The sequence below is a fragment of the Myotis yumanensis genome, unplaced genomic scaffold, assembly GCF_028538775.1.
Source record: "Myotis yumanensis isolate MYYU_CA2020_CCGP unplaced genomic scaffold, mMyoYum1.0.hap1 SCAF_8, whole genome shotgun sequence".
NCBI lineage: Eukaryota > Metazoa > Chordata > Mammalia > Chiroptera > Vespertilionidae > Myotis > Myotis yumanensis.
The window spans coordinates 39,316,930-39,337,191 of record NW_027223759.1 but is presented as its reverse complement, the minus strand read 5'-3'; the positions used below and the strand labels follow the sequence as shown (position 1 = coordinate 39,337,191).

Sequence of the window (20,262 nt, the reverse complement as noted above, 5' to 3'; positions counted from 1 at the left end):
ATATATGCATATACGTTTTTTTGGTTAATCTCTTTCCGCTCATACCCTGTCCCCTCCCCTTACCTATAAAGTTCATCACTCTGTTCCATGCTTCCATTTCACTGGGCCAATTTTGTTTATCAGTTTATTCTCTTCATTTGGCTCCACATATAAGTGAGATCACTAAGCAAAATAAGCCCATCAGACACTTTCTTTTTTTTTTTTTTTTAAAGCAATGGCAACTGACCTTCCTTGGAGCAGATGGAAGCTGCAGGGCCTTTGAGGCCCCTGGCTGCCTTTAGGCCTCTCCCGTGCAGCTCTCACAAAGGGCTTTGCTGTAGGGGCTGCATTCAGCAACTCAGGAGGTCAGCTCACCGGCTCTAGGACATGAAAAATTTTGCCCCCTAGTGTCAGAGGATTTTAATTCTTGCACCCAGTGTCTAGGCTATTTGCATTTAAGAACCAAAAGGAAAAAAAAAGTTACAGTGGTTTACTTAATGGTCCTTTTAAAAAGATATTTCCCCCCAGAAGCTTGCTCAACGTAAAGAAACAGAGTTAATACCTTCGTAGAGAAAAGAGATTTCCCTAGCTTAAATATTAACCAAACAATTCAAAAGCTGTTGCCCATGTTTTTAAAAAAGTGACAAACTTCTAAATAGAAAGCACCATTCGAGAATAAATAGAAATGGTAAAAATTGTGTTGTAACCCTTTTTTCTTTTTGTAAGTATAGGCCATAGCCACCAAATTCTAGTGGAGTATTATAATCACGGTGACCGTCGCAGAAGAAGACACTCTTGGTCCTCCATGGGTCAGGAGACTATTTTCACCCAGGAGCAGCGAGACGACACCCACCCGGCAGGGCTGCTGTGCAAGCAGCATGAGAGCCACCATGCAACCCGGTGGAAAATTGGTGTGAGGTGACCAATCCAGCCATGCCAGGGATGGGGTGAGCAGAGAGTGTAACAGGGAAAAAGAGGAGTTGAGATGGGGGAAAGGTGAGGGGTGGTTGGAGAGGGAAGGGGGAGTGGTGAGTTTGGCATACTTTTGCAGAGTGGACTAGAATTAGCACCGATTCCTTATTTGGAATTTCCTAACAGGTCACTCCCAAAATAATCTCCTTCCCTTTTATCTTTGTGTGTGTGTGTGTGTGTGTGTGTGTGTGTGTGTGTGTGTGTGAGAGAGAGAGAGAGAGAGAGAGAGAGAGAGAGAGAGAGAGGGAGGGAGAAATCTGTATAGAATGAAGGATTGCCGAACAAAAACTGTCTGAGCAGGAACAATCTAGTGAAGCAGGACATCTAACGCCTTCAAACAGAGGGACGCCTGGGAGACAACGTAATATCACTCTTATCCTGAGAAACAGAGTGTCCTGTGACCCAGGGGATGCTTGTACTCCAAAGCGTCTTTAGTGGGTATTGAACGGAATGGCGAATCCTGGGCCTGCCTTCCTGGAATTCTGCCATTGTCCTGACAGCCTAGAAATTGATGCTACTCGTTTCAGTCACGCAGGCAGCTTCTGAGGCACTAGTGATAGGCAGTACAGCATCAGATAAGGCCCTCTGAAGAATGCACAAGGATTTTCTGCATTGGAAGTGATTCATCATAAATGACTGTCCCTGTCCCTGTGTATCATGTTTATCCTTGTACATTATACTGACTTTGTACCAGTTTTTCTTCTGTGGAATTTCCTTTTGGCTTCCAAAATGACCCCTCACTCGCCCAATGATCCCCAAACGTCAACGACAATGGTATTTTAACAAGGAGCCACATGGAAAATAGAGAATGTAATCATAGTACCAATCACTTTCCTTCTCAGTGATTTGCTTTATAAGGCAACAAAGGAATGGAAACATTTTCTAGACAAACATTTATTTTGACTCTTGGTCTCTTTTGAACTTCAAACAGCCTTTTAAGCTCTCTTTGTTTTAAAGGACACAAATGGAGAATAAACAATTCATAAGAAAGGACCTTGTACTCAATGTATTTAATTTGACAAAGTGTATTTCCACTTACAGTCCAAAAAAAGTATCCAAAGTTCCAAAATTGTACAATCTCTATTTCCAAACGTTGATTGACTTGTGACTGTATTTTTTTCTTTAACACTCCCTTTCTCTGTCTCTGTCCTATACCTGTCTCAGGAGTTCTCCATCTCACCTGTTTGCCTTTTTGGCCTCTCTCATCTCTCTCCAGTCAGTGGCAATTCTATCTCTGTCTTTTTTATCTCTTTTTGTGTGTTTGCCTGTCTGTCTGTTTCAACTTTTTGTCTTGGTCTCTGTCTCTCTTACCATAATACTGGCAGTGATCTAGAAAGCACTCAAAATTGGTCATTTACCTTGCTTTGAAAGCTGTGTTATATTAATTTTGTTTTCAATATTTGCATCTATAAATCAAAAGATTAATAGTACGATTTTGAAAATATCAGAATAAGTTTGCTCCTGTGACAAGAGAAAACAGTTAAGGCCACATCTCTGGTAATATCTCAAGTAGTCACATCAGTTTCAAACATTTAAATCCACCATAGAATGTAATGGTATATTTTTATAGAAATTTGTCATCACTGACCTGAGTTGTATAAATACGGGAGGGTGGATGGGTGGGAAGTAATCAACCAAGGACCTTGTATGCATATATGCATGGCTCATGGCCACAGACAAAGGGGTGGTGAGGGCCTGGGGTTGGGGTGGGAGTGGGAGTGGGGAGTCGGGGAGGACTGGAGGGAGTCATTGGGGGACAAAAGGGAACATATGTATTACTTCCAATAATAAAGAATTATTTTTAAAAAAAGAGAAAAAAATACTATAACTTTTTATTGGGGAGCACAGGTACTTTTCCATATATTAAGTCCACTTCTAAACTATTACATGGCTTACTATCACCCCATGTTTTTCTAATAAAGAAAATACAATTCCATGACTAAGCAAACATACAAAAATTCTAATGGTAACCACACTGAGCAACAGTGTCTGCTAAGAGTTCCCGCATCACATTCTCTAGGACCTTGCATGGGCTTTCATCTATTCATTATTTGCCAGAATACACGGAACCCCCTGTGTTTACCCTTCTAATCCACCAATGAGTAGAATAAAAGAAGTTGATGCTCTTTCAATCTTTTCCAAACCACCTGAAATCCCACTAGGGACCACGAGATAAAAACATCTTTCTAGTGCCAAGAGTTTCTAAGCTCTTTCCTAACAGTAATATCTAGTAATGTTTAAAAAATGGCAAAACTGAAAGAAAAAGGATATTTTAGCTAGGAGAAAACTAAAGTGATAATATAAAAATAGAAATTAGAATTTCATAAATACCTATTGCATACAAACAAAATACGTCTATCTGCATATCAGACAATACTCCCTCTTGAGGAGCTAAACTTACCTGGTTTCCAGAGAGATTTCTATGCCCAAGGGTCTAAATAAACATGAAGCCATTGAATTTTGACTTGAACTAGATGGAAGCTTAAAAACTTGAAACTTGCCTATCATAAAAATCACGTGACAGGAGTGCAAACAGCCCACGTCACTCAATGTTATTATAGGCTACCAGCCACTATTCTGTCAGTCTGAATGTCCATTCTTGAACGCGCACATTCATTACTTTAAATATACTTCCTGAAGAGAGGAGAAAAGAGAGGGAGGGTTCTAAGTACTTGGATTAAACATGAATCTCATTTTTACCTAGTAGTTATTCAGAGACAATCTTCAAAAGAAAATGAAACCGTAGTATTCATAAAGACAGAGGAAATGTGGGAAAGCAGTCGCATCTTCATTATATTCGGCAAAGTGACCCAATAATACAATCTGAATAAAAACAAGTTTGGAAAACCAAGATGATATTGGGCAAGGACATTGTGAAATTAGCAAATTCTGTTTGCTCTAATTCTGATATTTTTTCTTCTTCTTCTGAAATTGATTTTAATTGTTTTACAATTTTGTCATGAAAAAGTTCCCTGAGGTGTAAATGCTAATCAATTTGCAAAGCTTACCTTCATTTTTAAGGTTATGTCCGTGGTCACTTCTGCATTTGAGTACTTTATGAGGTATTACATTGAGAGCTAAATAATTCCATGATTTCAACCTGGTGCTCCTGTGAAATGTGGTGCCAGGAAACAGCAACAGGCAGTGCATCCGAACAAATCATAGGTCCTCTAATTGCCGCTTAGCTCTAATTACTATTGAGGATGGTGTTTGCAACTTGATTCCAGGGAGAGGGCAGACTAGGGCCCAAAAACTCTGAACCAAATATATCCTAAAAGACTGGCAAGTCACTTTCTTTCAGGTAATTTTTCTGATTATCTCCCAGAAACTACCACTTTGCCATAGTAAGAATGAAATCTAGCTAACACCCACTTCTCTTTTCCAGAAAAGCCATTCAATTCTCTCAAAAATATTTATGTTTTTTAACAATTTGGATTTTTTTGGTATCACTTAAGGGGATTTATTTTTTCTTTTCTAGGCGGGCAACTAAATCTTTATCTTAAAATGGTTTTTAATTCAAAAAGAAATGTGTTCTCAAACTATGGACTTTATTTGTATTGTTAGTCCAGAATAATTTGCATACTGTTAGGCATGAAGAATTTGTTTCCTTTACTGTGGATTTCTAGGTTTTAAATAAAGATTGACAGCATATTTTAAAAAGCAGATAAGTGGATGTTTAATTTGATAATTTGATTAATGGGGATGTCTCTGCATTTCAATTAAAAAACCTAATTTCAGTTATATAGGGAATAATCATGGTGAAAGTAGCAGTTGTGCAGGCTTGGAACTAAATGATACACCATTTACTTATATATGTAACTCCGTAATTTCAGTCTCCAGCTTAGTGACATCTGACTACGTGATCAGAATAGGGCTTCTGATATATCCATGTTACACCCGGTGGCTATGACTGACTGTTTTGCTTATGCTAAGCTTACTGTCATTGATACTGATGAGTTAGCTTAGTGGGCATCTGACTAAATAAAAAAAAAAAACTTGAAATGACTGATGTTTGCAAGTGTCAGGAAGAATTTTACACCTTTGTGCAACTTAGCACATTTGCTAACCACAGCCAACACTTTAGTGACATGCAGAATTAATTACACCCACACAAATTCAGCGATTTGGTATATCTGTTTATGTCAGATATGCACGGTAACTATCAGGGACAGGTAAACCTAAGGGAATAATTAGATGCAGCAATCAAAATGGTAATTATAAAACCAGCTCTTAGAAAAAGGGGCATATCTCCAGGGCCAATGATCGCAGTTGTTATAACAAAATAGCATTCTAAATGGGACATAACATGTTAGCGCTATACTTAATTTCCCCCAAAATAACAATTGTGCACTTCTTACTCACCTAATATTTATTTAGTTCTTCATGATTAAAATAAAATTATAGTCACTGCTGTGGTTCTCAATTTTTTATTTTATTTTTTAAAAATCTATAACTATGATAGTACTCTTCTAAGAAAACTCTTCATTCAGAAGGGATTATGTTGATGCTTCCTTTGAGGTATTTTTCTTTCATGGAGATAGGCAAAATATTCCTTTTTTTTTTCTTTTCAGAGTATTTTTTCTAGAACATTTTCAGGTCTGGCACACTAGTCCATTCTCAAACCCCCAAACTCTTTATTTATACCTTTCATAGAGGCTTAGCTTAGTTCAATTGTATGAAAGTGTCGTCCCCAGACCAGCAGCAAAATTCCATCCCAAACCTGCAGAATCACAAACTCTGTGGTGGGACCCAACAATCTATGTTTTAACCAGCCCTCTAGGTGGCTTGAAGCACACTGGTGCTAGTACATACATCTATCGTCATGTACGTACTAAGAGCAGTAGGAGAATGGGATAAGGGACATTTAGCCTCTATGGGGGGGAACTACAGGAGAGATAAAGGCTGAGCAGAGAAGTGACATGTAAGTGGTCCTCAAAAAAATGGAAAAAGTCTGGATGAATTGGAAAGAGGCACTAGACATCCCCCACTTGTCAAACTCATCACAAGGCCCAACAATTCCAAGATTTTACTCCATCAGTCATCATCTTTCTTCAATCATTCCATTTTGAAGGAAAACAAAGAAGACATCTCATTCATATTAGCTTCTTTGTCTGCCAACAACTCTCTTTTTTCCCTTAACTTTTAATTCCTTTTAAAATAGTCTATACTTTTTCACTTTTTACTATCATTTCACTTAAATCCAGTGACCTGGCTTCTGATTTCTCCAGCCTAATAGTACTATAGTTTTGAAGTTCGTTATCAATCCTTCTTGACCTTGAGACCATTGGTAGAATATGATTCCATATGTAAATGACCTTTTCCAAGTTCAACTTTTGTATTTCCAACCACCTGCTGTACCCATCCCACATGTATCCCATTAGCACCTACACTTCAATTTATACAAAATTATACTAGTCATCCCAGCCCCAAGAGACATTCCTCCCCTGTGGTCCTTTTTCCACTGCCTGGAACCAGGAGTCTCCCAGTTACACAGACTCTAAATCTTGAAGTTGTATTTGATTTCTCTCTCTTCCTTGTCCCTGAATCAAGTTAGTTATCTTTATGACATCATTCACCTCCTTCCCCTTTTCATACCCATTACCATTTCCTTTATTTAGGTTTTCATTAGCTGTTCACTAGCATAATCCTTTAATCACTGTATTCCCCCCTGTAGTCAAATGAATTCTTAATAAAAATAGCTTGACTCAATCATTTTCCTACTCAAATTCTCCGATGACTTCCCTTAGTGACATATAGATTCTGAAATCCAATACACCTGTTCAGATCCCCACTCCACTCTTACCATCTGGACAACATTAAATGAATTGACTTGTTAAGCCCCAGTTTTCTCAGCTGACAGGTAGGAATGAAAAAGTAACCATATCTAACAAGGAGACCTGAAGGAATGAATACATTCAAATTCTAACTAAAATGCAGAGAACATTGAAAGATTTAGAAAATAATAAATATTGCTATCACTATCGCCAAAGCCATCACCATAGACTACACTTCTGACACCTTATTTCACTATCACCCTCCTCAAACTTAACTGAAAACTATTTTCTCGCTCACACTTTCTAAAACATGCTAAACTGAATTATCCCTTAAAGACAAGGACCAAATCTTACTTTTCTGTCTTGGGATCCTTAGGTAGTGCCTTGCAGACCTGTTCACTGTATGAAGCACTGGCAGGTTCTTGCACATACACATTTTCTTAATTCTATCACTTTGTGCATGCTTCCCAGGATGCCCTTCCTTTCTGTCCCCTTTCAAATTCTCTCCATTTTCAAGTGGCACTTTAAATGTCATCTCTCCCAGGAAGTCTTCCCATTTCCATCAGAAGTATCTTGTTCTCCTCTGACCCCACAATGCATTTAATTTATGGTACTTAGGACATTCTATTTGGGTATGTGTCTCTAACTCCCCACCCCCAAGAAGCTTTAACCAGTTAACTGCCACAGTATTTTGAATTTAATTGAAAAAGGTCTACAGCTTGCGTCTATAGACGCTTATGGTGTACAAATGGTTAAGCTCCTCTGGGTTAGAGATCAGACTTGATTTATTGCTGTTTGCCTAGTGCCTTACTCAGAGTAAACACTTAATGAATGTGTTGAGAGACGAATGAGGTAAAGGGAACAACATGTACACTCTTATTATAAGAACTGTGCCGCTGCATACTACCTGATTAAAAGTTTTCTTTTCCATTAATAATATGATGGTCTTCAAAGAGTGAATGGTTTATGAGAATTAAATAAACAAGTTTAATAAGAGCCCTTATAAATGGGGTATGTTCCTAACCTTGGGGTTAAAGTTAGCATTCTAGAACTCAGTAGTATTTTCCATAAAAACAAAATCATAAATGGTCATTGGATTACTGGAACAGTTCTTAGAAGCTTAATTAAACCACAGGAGAGGTGTATCAGATAGAACATTACACTAGCAATAGCACCTCAATGCTGACATTACATGGGGTCTGGAAAAGGAATCAATATCCTATCAATGTTTGTGAAGATGTTCCATCTTCTTAGCAAAGCATAAAAGCATGACTTTTCAATTCTTCAATGTACTTTAAGACATACTCCAAAAGCCATAACCAGGAGCCAATTTTCTTGTGTATTCCAATGATTACTTTTCATTGTTAGGATGAATGTGATCTGGTTAAAAAATGAATTTAAATTGTCATTTACAAGTTGTAAATTTAGAAAATAAAAGCCCTCTATGAAATTGTCTATCTGTTTAAATTTTTAGAAATCAGAACTTGTTTTCTTTTTACTTACAATTCTAAATTTCAGCTCCTTTGTCTGCATTCTGGATAATTTTAAATTGACTATGATGACTGATACTCTAACTTCAGTTCCTTTACCCATATCCCCTGACAAATACATAATGACCTGTTAATAAACTTTTAATTACATTCATTAGGGAAGTCTGTTGTTTTAAAGTAACTCTTGAGTGAGTAAATAATTATTTTTTAATGGAAAAATGATTGCCTTTGCAATGATCTGAATTGCAGGTTTAGAATTTCACAAATGTACTTATGTAAAGTAGGCAAGCCCGTAAAGAAGAAGTTATCTGTGAAAAAAGGCTGTTACCTTTGCCCCCAACCTCCAGCACTGTACTCAACATTATGGCAAACACAAAACAGGGATTCCTGGTCCTTATGAAGGTAACTATCTCTTTGGAGAATAAAAATAAGATATCGGAAACCATTTGTGACTAATACTAAGACAGAAAACCTAGTATGGGCACAGATAGAGAAGTAATATGGGCAAGGAGAACATAACCTCCATGAAAGCAAGGATCTTCGTTCATTAATGTATCATAAGCACTTAGAACTGTGCCTTGTACATACTGTGAACTAAAAAAACAATGGCTGCATCAAAAGGAGAGACAACAGTGGGTTAGAATGGCTGGAGACAGTTTCACTGGGAAGGCAGGACTTGACAGAGGCCATAAAATATGTGATTCCTTGGTTCCTCCTTTTGCTTACCACCTACATCCAGACGATTAGAAAGTCCTATTGTCTCTACCTCCAATATATATTCCACGTCTTTCTGCTTCTCTCCATGTCTTTGCCACATTTTAGTCTAAGCCAGCAACATCTAACAGCTAACGGCTCTCAACAGGTCTTTCTGGGAGCACTTATATGCCCCTACACTTGGTTCTCCACACAACAGCCAAGCAGTTTAAAAATACAAATCTTATCAAGTTACTTCAGTGCCTAATGGTTTCACACTGCACTTTGAAAAAAATCTTACCATGGCCAACAGTTAACACATGATTAAGTCCCTGTTACTTCCAGAGCCTCACTTTCTATCCATCATGCTCCCCTTGTCTCCCATCCCCCGCCAACATCTAAGCTTCCATTATCTTTCCCAACCATGTCAAATTCATTCTTGCCAAGGCTTTTGCTTTTGCTGTTCCTTCAGCATGAAACTCTTTCCCCAATTCATTTTTGTCTCAGCTCAGTTGAGGCCTTCGGCAAGGCCTTTCCTCTATTACATTGCTCTGTTTAATTTACTCCACTTACCTGTCTCTAAAAGTATCTTGTTTTGTTCAATTGTTCACTGTCTCCTCTCACTAGAATAAGCTATTTAGATTTTTACAAATGTACTTATTTAAAGTAGGCAAGTCCATAAAGAAGAAGTTATCTGTGAAAAAGACTGTTACTTTTCTCCCCCGACCCCCAGTACTGTACTCGACATTATGGTAAACAGAAAACAAGGATCCCTGGTCCTTATGCAGGTAATTATCTATTTGGAGAACAAAAATAAGATATCTGAAACAATTTGCGACTAATACTAAGACATAAAACTTAGTGTGGATTATGGGCACAAACAGAGAAGTAATATGGGCGAGGAGAACATAACCTCCACAATGACAGGGATCTTCTATATTTCAGGTGCTGTATTCCCAGCTTCTTGACAAAGCCAGGCCTATGGTAGCTCTCAATATCTACTTTAAATGAATGAATGAATAACTATACTTCCTCAGCCTTTTCAAGTATGAAGACACTTTTTAAAGATTAAATGGTTTGAAGAACTCCTCATGTGTTATTACTGCTTCCCCCACCCCTTTGTATTCACTGATTACATACAATGCTGTCGTGCAGTTGGTACCATTTAAAATAAAGGTATTTCATTATCATAGGAGGGCTGACATACATTTGGCAAGTGTATATTGGGTATGTGTGAAACATGGTGTTTATTGAACCTACCAAATCCCTGGTGCACATTTCCATTTATAGGTACATGAGGATCCTCAGCCCACAGATGTTACGGGACCCACTGCTATGCACACTTGATATAGGGGAGCAGAAGGAATGGCAGCTGTCCTTGTTAGGTTAGAACTTTCTCGAGACAGAGATGAGAATATACTCAGTGTGAAGCCTTATCCTAAACTAAGGATAAACTAACTTATTTTTTGAACCTTCTAATGCTAATGTAGATTTTATTGGTTATCTTTACTCATCTGTATAACAATGGCTAACACATAACATTTATTATATGTCAACACTGTTCTAAGCACTTTACGCATATATTAATGTACTCAGTTTTCAAATTAACACAGTAAGGGAAACTTGCTCTTTTCTGCATTTTGTAGATGAGGAAACAGGACACACAGAGATTATCTTGCTCAAGGTCACAAAACAGGTAAGTGGCAGAGCTGATTCAAAGGCATGTTGTCTGGTCCTAGAGGCCATACTTTAACCGCTATGCTATGCACCCTTGCTCAGAGAAGGGACTGTCTTTACACTGGTAGAGAATCTCTTGCACCATAGGTAGCATATTTAAAAAATTACGTATCAGATCTCAGCTACTTCTAAATATGCATATTCTGCTTCCAAACATTTTCAAGTAGTTGTTTTTCTCATTACTGCCAAATAAAGGTCTGAGATGCTTAGCAGCAAGTGACTTCATGAAGCAGTTCTATATCATGTGGGAAATCATGAGGAAAATCTACATCAAATCTCATTGTGCCTTTAATATCCCTGTGTAAACAGCATGATTTTCAAGGACACACTGAAGTCTATGATAAGATAGCATATCTTAAAATAACTTGAAACCAAAAATGGATTTCTAAGTGTTATTTCCAACTCATCAAGAATGTTCTATTCTGACAGGTTAGGACATGGAGATTCAGACATCCCCTTAATACATAAAGTCTTTAAGTGTGCAAACCTTAGAGATTTCTTCATAATATTGCATCAGGCTATTTATGAAAAAAAGTTCAATATCAGCTTATAGAACCAAGGCCTAATGCTAGTAAGACTCAGGTTGTTTGTCATTCATGGAAGGTCCTTCATTTATTCTAACCCCACCTACTGCTTCCTTTTTAAAGAGATGAATTAGATTTCTTATGAAACATGAATGAATCAAGGAGGAGTTGAGTCTACTGGACCTAGCACATGTTGTGCAACATGACCCTTATATAATAAATCTTTCAGAAAGCAGGTCTTCTTTCCACATGGGGCTGTCTTCACTTTTCTCATGTGAGACTTGGCAAATGGGACATTCTGAGTCTGACAGGCCACTTCTCTGCTCTTCAGCTGACAACTCTCTTATAGAGATGTCAGCCAAACTTTTGTTGGAGCACGTAGGGGATCAAAACTTTTGAATCACATCCAGTCAAGAAAATCCATCATTCCTGAGCTCTCTGCCTGCCCCGTGTCCCAACAGCATCATAGCACTCCTGCAAGTCATCCCAGCTCCAAAGAGATGACATGAAAACACCGGATAGGAGGAGGATTAGCTGTCAACATGAGGCTGGCAAATATCTGCATGCAATTGTTTGAGAAAAGGGGTCGAAGATCCTAATTTAAATGCTTCTGGCATAAAGCCTAAACAAAAACAAAGCCCCCAAACAAATGCTCGTTTGGGGGATAATGGAATCAGATGTAATCATTTCTCAAAGGATTCTGTGATACAAAGAGATTAAAAATATCTGCATATGTTTCTGAAAATTGTATGCAAACTGAATATCTTTCCGTAAATCAAATTTGATTTTTAATGTGCAAGAAGAGCCAGGGAATAAAGAACACCTACAGTGAATCTTCCTGTAAAGCAAATACTTGCTTTATAAACTGCAGATGTAACCCCGAGTTTTTCAGTTTTTACGAAAGATTCAGATGATTCAATATCAGTCTTGTCCAAAATAAAACACATCATGATAGCAGAGGGATAGTGGCTAACTTCTACTAAAAATTTATAACATAGCCTGGAGGTCAAGTTCAGGTTTAATGTAAACTGAAAAAGAAGGAACTCCAAAAAGTCCCTGCTCTTACGTGGACAGAACCTTAGTTATCCTCTGCTCCAAAGACCTCATTTTATGGATGAAGAAATTGAGGTTCTGAGAGGTTACATGACTTGCCCAAGGTCAATGCAATAGTTACAGACAATAACAGCTGTAAAAATAATGACAGCGATTATGATGATGATGACAGACAGCACTGTGATCTAGTGAGCATTTACTTGAGCTAAGCCTGTTAAAGACTTTAACCTCCTGTACTTTCACTACAGCTCTAGAAGAAGATTTTATTACATCTACTCAGCAGATGAAGCACTCTGTCCAGTGCTTCACAGCCATTAAACGAACAACTCAGAACCCTGTTTTAACTTGAAAGAATGTGCTTATAGGCACTAGTTTAAACTGCTTCCCAGAATACCACAGAACAGAGATCACATGATCTTCAAGTATAAACAATTAAGAGGTTAGTTAGGAAAGATGTATGTACAACATTTAAGGTTTATTTGAATGTTTTATTTAAAAAAAAACACAATACAATATTATACAGTCCTTGCTGATGCTACACCCTCACAGGTATTTACTAAGAGTATAACTGGGGTATAAGTTCTAGAATAAATCTAGGTCATCTCCTGCTTGCATTATCACTCTTCGATACAACCCTCTCTACCCAGGCTTCTTATCAGTCTGCAGGTCAAGGGAATAGACCTACACGGAGTCTATGCTCTCCCTCCCCAGCTTCTAGATCACATTCTGGGTAATAGGATTCCATGTGTCCATGTCTTAATAGCCCCAGAAGCACCTCGACGGCCTGCAAAGGTCTCTTTTCCAGATCTGTCCCACTAAGGTTGACAACACCTGCATGGGCCAGGGAGTGGCCTCTGGATGGCTGTTTTCAGGAAATGTAGCTGGAGTTTGGCAGTGGGGCATGGGACCACACTCCTGTAGTACAGGACTGAGCTGGGCGGGAAGAAGAAGGGGTGGGATAGGAGCCACACTGATTCCACATCCCGGCACAGAATTTTGTGATATCTGGAATTCTAAAACAATACCTGGCCTTCTTGGTGTTTTGGTGTTTTTTTTTTATGATTATGTATGTATCAATGTAAGAGGATAACATGCTTTATTTATCAACTTAGCGGCATGCTTTTTAACTTAAGAGATATACGTGTGCCCTGGCCGGGTGGCTTAGTTGGTTGAAGTATCGCTCTGTATACCAAAAATTTGTGGGTTCCATTCCCGGTCAGGACACATACCTAGTACTAGTAGGTTGCAGGCTTCATCCTTAGTTTGGGCACAAATAGGCAAGCAAGCAATCTATGTTTCTTTCTCACATTGTTGTTTTTCTCTCTCCCTTTCTTGCTCTCTCTCACCCTCTTTCTCTATCTCTCAAATCAATATAAACATATCCTCAGGTGAGGATTTTTCTTTAAAAAAGTAAAGTCCAAACTGAAAACCCTAAGAGTATGACTTACCTAGAGAAAAGGGAATGAAGTAAGAGAACAAGAAGAGCTGGTTTCAGGTTTGTTTTAAGTAGAGGGAACTACATCTGAGGCAAGGTCTGAAGCCAGAGCAAGCATGGTCAAGAATTTCAGTACTGACTGAAGCATGTTTCTGGAGAAATGTTCCTGAAAAAGTAAACAGAGACCAGACTAGTGCAGGTCTCATAAGTCATGTTAATGTGTTCAGATGACCTAAAAGTAGTGAAGAGTCAAAACAGATTTTAAATAAGGTCATGACATGATGAGACTTGCATCCTAACCACTGCAAGTCAGGACTTTGGGTTTTCATTTAATACCACTCACTGAGACTGAGAGTCCAGGGCCTTAGTGCTAGACTCCTCTTCCCACTATGTCCTGCTTCTTTTCTACCACAGGGAGGAAGGGTGGACAGACAATAGCCATGAAAGAGGGAATCCCGGAATGAGGCTCCTTTATAATTCCACTGTAAAAGATAATCATTTGTGTAAAATATGTAGCTATCATAAAAGTTACCAGGACTGGTTGATAAATGACCATGTGTTTGAATTTCAACAATTATATTTGATTTTTGGGTGTCTCAAATATTACAGCAAAGATTCAGGTTTAGTCAATGTATTAAGATTTTGCTCTCAAGTATTTGATGTTAACCTAATAGATGTTGATCCTTTCAAGGTAAAGAAAGTTAGATGGTGTCTAATTCATATTCCTCTCTAACATATCTCCTCAAACTTTACACATGCATTTTATAGGACATCTATATCAGAAATGAATCCTTATCAACATATCTCAGTTGTGTAGTCTTTTCTCAACTTCCAAGAATTTCACATGTGCTATTACCAGGATGAAAATTTTAAGTAATAGAATTTAATTTCACATAAAAAAATAATATGATTTTTATTTTTTATTTTGTCAGATTAAACTTCATCTGCTTTTGTGAAGTTAGCAGCTACCAGAAAAAAAGCAAAAACAAAACAAAACACAAACAAACAAAACCCTAAAGGATATATTCAGTTCTTGAAAACATACTTTTCAAAAGTACAGTGTATCATTTTGCTCAATATTGATGAATATTGTGGGTATTATTCACTAGCTATTATCATATGTATTATAGTTGATTCTTTTTAAAAAAAATCTAAAATTTAGGTGAAAAAAATTTAGGAAAAGTACTTTTGAATTTTTTACAATTGTACTGTGTGAATTTTTGAATTAAAAAAAAATAGAAATCAATACTGTGTAAGGAAAAAAGAGAAACAGATGAGAAGGTTTCAAGGGCTCTATCAAAATTTTAAACAATCTGATAGGAAAAAGTCATGTTGCATCAGCAATGCCAAGGTTACTCACATATAATGCCTATGTGACTTTGGATAAAATTCTTAATTTCTTTATATCCCAGTTTATTTGTGAATAAAAGAAATATGGTCAAAACAAACTCACTAAAATGCCATAGAAATTGAGGTTTATAATGAGCTCTGACATTCACTTGATAACAAGTAAAGCATTATTATTAGATTCATTCTATTTTATCTTTATACAGACCTATATTCTTCTGAACCAAAAGGAATGATTTTTTAAAAATTACTCCTTTACTGTAATGCCCTTTAAAATTGATTACAATAACGTCCCCCAGTAGAAATGGGCAAAATAATTTAACAAAAAGAGGGTATTTTTATTTTTATTTTTTTAAAATATATTTTTATTGATTTTTTTACAGAGAGGAAGGGGTAGGGATAGAGAGCTAGAAACATCGATGAGAGAGAAACATCGACCAGCTGCCTCCTGCACACCTCCTACTGGAGATGTGCCTGCAACCAAGGTACATGCCCTTGACCGGAATCGAACCCAGGACCCTTCAGTCCGCAGGCCGACGCTCTATCCACCGAGCCAAACCGGTTTTGGCAAGAGGGTATTTTTAGAGAAGTGTTACCTAACCCTTGATTAGGGGGTTTGAATCTTATATCTTCAGTTCATTAATAGTGGGGCAAATATACAGTACAATATATTCATGGGAAAACAGAACTGTGGCCCTAATCGGTTTGGCTCAGTGGATAGAGTGTCGGCCTGCGGACTCAAGGGTCCCAGGTTCGATTCCAGTCAAGGGCATGTACCTTGGTTGCGGGCACATACTCAGTAGGGAGTGTGCAGGAGGCAGCTGATCGATGTTTCTATCTCATTGATGTTTCTAACTCTCTATCCCTCTCCCTTCCTCTCTGTAAAAAATCAATAAAATATATTTTTTAAAAAAAGAAAACTGAACTGTGCCTTTCTGTTGATAAAATATGGACCAGGACTGCCAAGAATCAGACAGGCAGCATTGTCCTCACCAAGAACACTATACAACAAAGTGAAATTTTCTGTTTATCCTTCTCAAAATTGTTAGGAGTTCTTATAGTACAAATAACAAAGTCCAAAGTCCATGGAAGCAGTTTGCCTTTATCCTGAACAAGGAGCACAGAGGACTAAAAAATATCCCTTAGTGAACAATGATAAAATCTGCTGGGTAGCCACAAAAATAATGATTATCAAAACACTCCCGTTATAGTCAAATTAATTGTAGCTACTTACAGGAAAAGACCATTAAAAGCCACAAAGCCTATAAATAAACTAGATGAAAGTGATGCTACAAGAAACTAATTTAAAGTACACTTTCACACAGAGGAAATTATATTCTTCACATGGCACAAATAATTAACATTTATAAGTACAGAAACAACTACCTACCATCTTCCCTTTTAGTTCAGAAGAGTTGGGTAATGATGGAGGATTATGAGGGAGACAAGTTAAGGAGGCAGGTTAATGAAAAAGAAGTGGGTTTTGCCTGAGGAGCTCTTTGCTTCACATGCTCTCTCCCTTGTTCCTTCTTGAACTCTCTTTAGTCCTGCCTTCTAAGATATATCTCTCTAGGTTCTCCTCTGGCCTCTTTGGCCAAGTTTCTCTGTCTCTTTGAGGCTCGCTCTTTCTCCTCCAGTTCTGTGCATGTGGATGTTCAGGTTTCAACACTGGTTTCCTGCTGGTGGTCCTCCACACCCTCTCCCTGGATGATCGGCCGCAACTCAGAGACCTGGCTTCTGCCCAAGCCCCAGACCTATACATCCACATACCTGCTGGGCATTGCCAAGTGGATGCTCCATAACATGTCTAGAACCAAATTTCTTTGGACTGAGAGACTGCTCTGAAATGTGAGGGAATGAAGTTACTTATCCTAAAGGAATTACTTGAGATAATAGAAGATATATTTAGAGGAAGAAGAAAGCCAGTGGCAAAGAGTAAGAAAGGAAAAGTGTTCACAGTACTTTCTATAAATCTTCAGTGAACAAGAATTAATATATTAATTATGTTAATATATTTTAACAATGCTTTTAACCATCTGAATACAAATTAAATTTAACATTTTTTGAACTTTATAGTCAAATAAAGGATGGCCCTTTGTTCTCTTGGGTTTGTTTCGTCCCTCAATAAATGTTAAAACCAGATTGAGAAATAGAAATAGAAATGCTGTTATTTTTATTTTCCACTTTTATTTTCCTTAGATCCATCTTTCAGGCTGCTGCCAGAACAATATATCAAAAATCGAATTGAACCACATGACTATTCTGCTGAAAATCTTTCTTTCTTTCCTTTTTTTTTTTTCATTTATTCAACAAATATCTGCTGAGGTCCAGGACCCATCTGTCAGATCAATACAGCACTGGGAACGTGGCATAAACAAGCCAACAGGGTTTTCAGGCCCATGAGCTTTGCTTTCACCATGTGATTTACACTATTTTGGCTTATTTGGTCCTCCCACAAAGAGAACCCTAACTATCCTCTGAACTTCATTTCTCACCATCCCTGTCTCAAACGTTGTATCAGCAACACACATCTATCTCTAATTTCCTGTGTACATTGTGCTATTTCTCACCTCTGTGATTTTCTCCCACTGACCCTTACTCTCCTCCCCACTTTCATCTGCCTATTGCTATCCATTCTTTAATAGAGGAAATCTCTTTTTGACCAGCCCAGACATGTGAAGTATCCCTCTATTGTGTTCCTATAATACCTACATTTCCCATCACCAGACCTACCACATTGTGCTGTGATTTGTGTGTGTAGGGTGTATATAATCATTTGTGCACAATAATTCTAGACAAATATTTATTTTACAACTGCCAAACTCAACATACTGATTCATATATTCTATAATAATTTCAGAGAAAATCAGTGGTAAAGGGATGCTGATATTACAGAGAATTATAATTTCTGGAAGAAGACAGGAGGTAGAAGTTGTTTGGGTAGCAGCTCTAATCCCATATCAACAATGTTCCGGTAGTCTCTGCTACATTAGTATGTTTGCCTTCCTGGTCACGGCATTAATAATTGTGTTGTGATGAAGGTGATCCTTTTGCTAGAACTGGGGGATTAGGAAAAGCTCTCTTAATGGATGGCTTCAAGCATTCTTCTATGGGTTATAAAGGATCCAGGAGAGAACTGGATATGAAAATATACTGAGGCAGTAGAAAGTAATCATTACCTGCAAATGGTAATTATGACATGGAGAAGAAGCTCCATACCATCAGGCTACTGCAGTAAGAACTAAGTCTTAGGAGCTGTATCGGTGAAGATATTGCTTTGGCATATATCTGAGATCTTGCTGCCTGTGGATTCCTCTAAGATTTTTTATGGTTTCCCGTCTTACATTTAAGTCCTTTATCCATTTTGAGTTTATTTTTGTGTGTGGTGTAAGTTGGTGGTCTAGTTTCATTTTTTTGCATGTATCTGTCCAATTTTCCCAATACCATTTATTGAAGAGACTGTCTTGACTCCATTGTATGCTCTTGCCTCCTTTGTCAAATATTAAGTGAGCATAGTAGTTTGGGTCGATTTCTGGGTTCTGTATTCTATTCCATTGGTCTATATGTCTGTTCTTGTGCCAGTACCAGGCAGTTTTGAGAACAGTGGCTTTGTAATACAGCTAGATATTTGGTATTGAGATCCCTCCTGCTTTGTTCTTCTTTGTCAGGATTGCTGCCACTATTCTGGGTCTTTTTTTTTATTCCAGATGAATTTTTGGAGAGTTCATTCTAGGTCTGTGAAATATGCCATTGGTATTTTAATGGGGAGTGTACTGAATCTATAGATTGCTTTGGGTAGTATGGACATTTTAATTATGTTGATTCTACCAATCCATTTACTGATACAGCTCCTAGGGCAATGGAAACCAAGGAGAAAATAAACAAATGGGGCTACATCAAAATAAAAAGCTTCTTCACAGCAAAAGAAACCATAGACAAAACAACAAGAAAGCCCACTGCATGGGAGAACATATTTGCCAATGTTATCTCTGATAAGGGTTTAATCTCCCGCATTTACAAGGAACTCATACAACTTAACAAAAGAAAGATAAACAACCCAATCAAAAATTGTGCAACAGACCTAAATAGATACTTTTCAAAAGAAGACATAAGGAAGGCCAAGAGACATATGAAAACATGCTCAAAGTCACTAATCATCTGAGAGATGCAAATCAAAACGACAATGAGGTGCCATCTCACACCTGTCAGAAAGGCTATCATCAACTAGTCAACAAATGACAAGTGCTGGCAAGGATGTGGAGAAAACAGAACCCTCCTGGTGGGAATGCAGACTGGTGCAGCCACTGTGGAGAACAGTATGGCATTTCCTCAAAAAACTAAAAATGGAACTCCCATTTGACCCAGTGATCCCACTTCTAGGAATATATCCCAAGAAACTAGAAACACGAATCAGAAAGGATATATGCACCCCTATGTTCATAGCAGCACAACTTAAAATAGCTAAGATTTGGAAACAGCCTAAGTGCCCATCAGCAGATGAGTGGATTAGAAAACTGTGGTACATCTACACAATGGAATACTACACTGCTATAAAAAGGAAGGAACTCCTACCATTTGCAACAGCATGGGTGGAGCTGGAGAGCATTATGCAAAGTGAAATAAGTCAGTCAGAGAAAGATAAATATCACATGATCTCACTCATTTGTGGATTATAATGAACAAAATAAACTGATGAACAAAAACAGATCCAGAGACAGAGAAGCATCGATCAGATGCTCAAACCTCAGAGGGAAGGCAGGGGAGGATGAGGGTAAGGGGGAGAGATCTACCAAAAAACTTGTATGCATGCAAATAAGCTAATCAATGGACATAAGACAAAGGAGGGTGAGGGCATGAACGGGGGGCAATGAAGAGATAAGGACACATATGTAATACCTTAATCAATTAAAGAAATCACGAATAAATAAATAAAGAACTAAGTCTCTCCTCAAAACCTGCAGACCACTACAGGGACAACAGGGAGACAGCAGACTGGCTATCCAGGGCCGGTTGAATTGAGGGCTGCTGTTTGTTAAGACCAAGAATCGTGGGGCGTAAGACAAAACTACCTCCTTAGATGAGATCTTGGAATAATTTTTTTTCCATTTTAAGGAACTTCTAGTTTTAATTTGATTAGATAATATAAAGTTGATTGTATATCAGATCCATAAATTCACAGTGAAACTTAATTTTCTCTAATAACATATGCCAAAAAGCACATGAATATAACTCCTTTTCATGTGTAAGACCTATTACTG

At 37.8% G+C, this 20,262-nt stretch overlaps 1 protein-coding gene across 8 annotated transcripts in view; it reads right to left on the bottom strand.

The window, feature by feature from the left end:
- Positions 1-20,262, bottom strand: part of ZNF385B (zinc finger protein 385B) — a 346,769-nt gene that overhangs the window by 88,462 nt on the left and 238,045 nt on the right. Inside the window, exon 1 of one of the 8 annotated variants that reach the window (XM_070422654.1) lies at positions 7,080-7,180. The exons of 6 other annotated variants lie outside the window; for them this stretch is intronic. In XM_070422654.1, the coding sequence (XP_070278755.1) occupies positions 7,080-7,161 (82 nt within the window). In that variant the 5' untranslated portion in view covers positions 7,162-7,180. Of the gene's footprint in view, positions 1-3,352; positions 3,427-7,079; positions 7,181-20,262 lie in introns of those variants that run through there. One more of the 8 variants, XM_070422655.1, reaches the window with a different exon arrangement.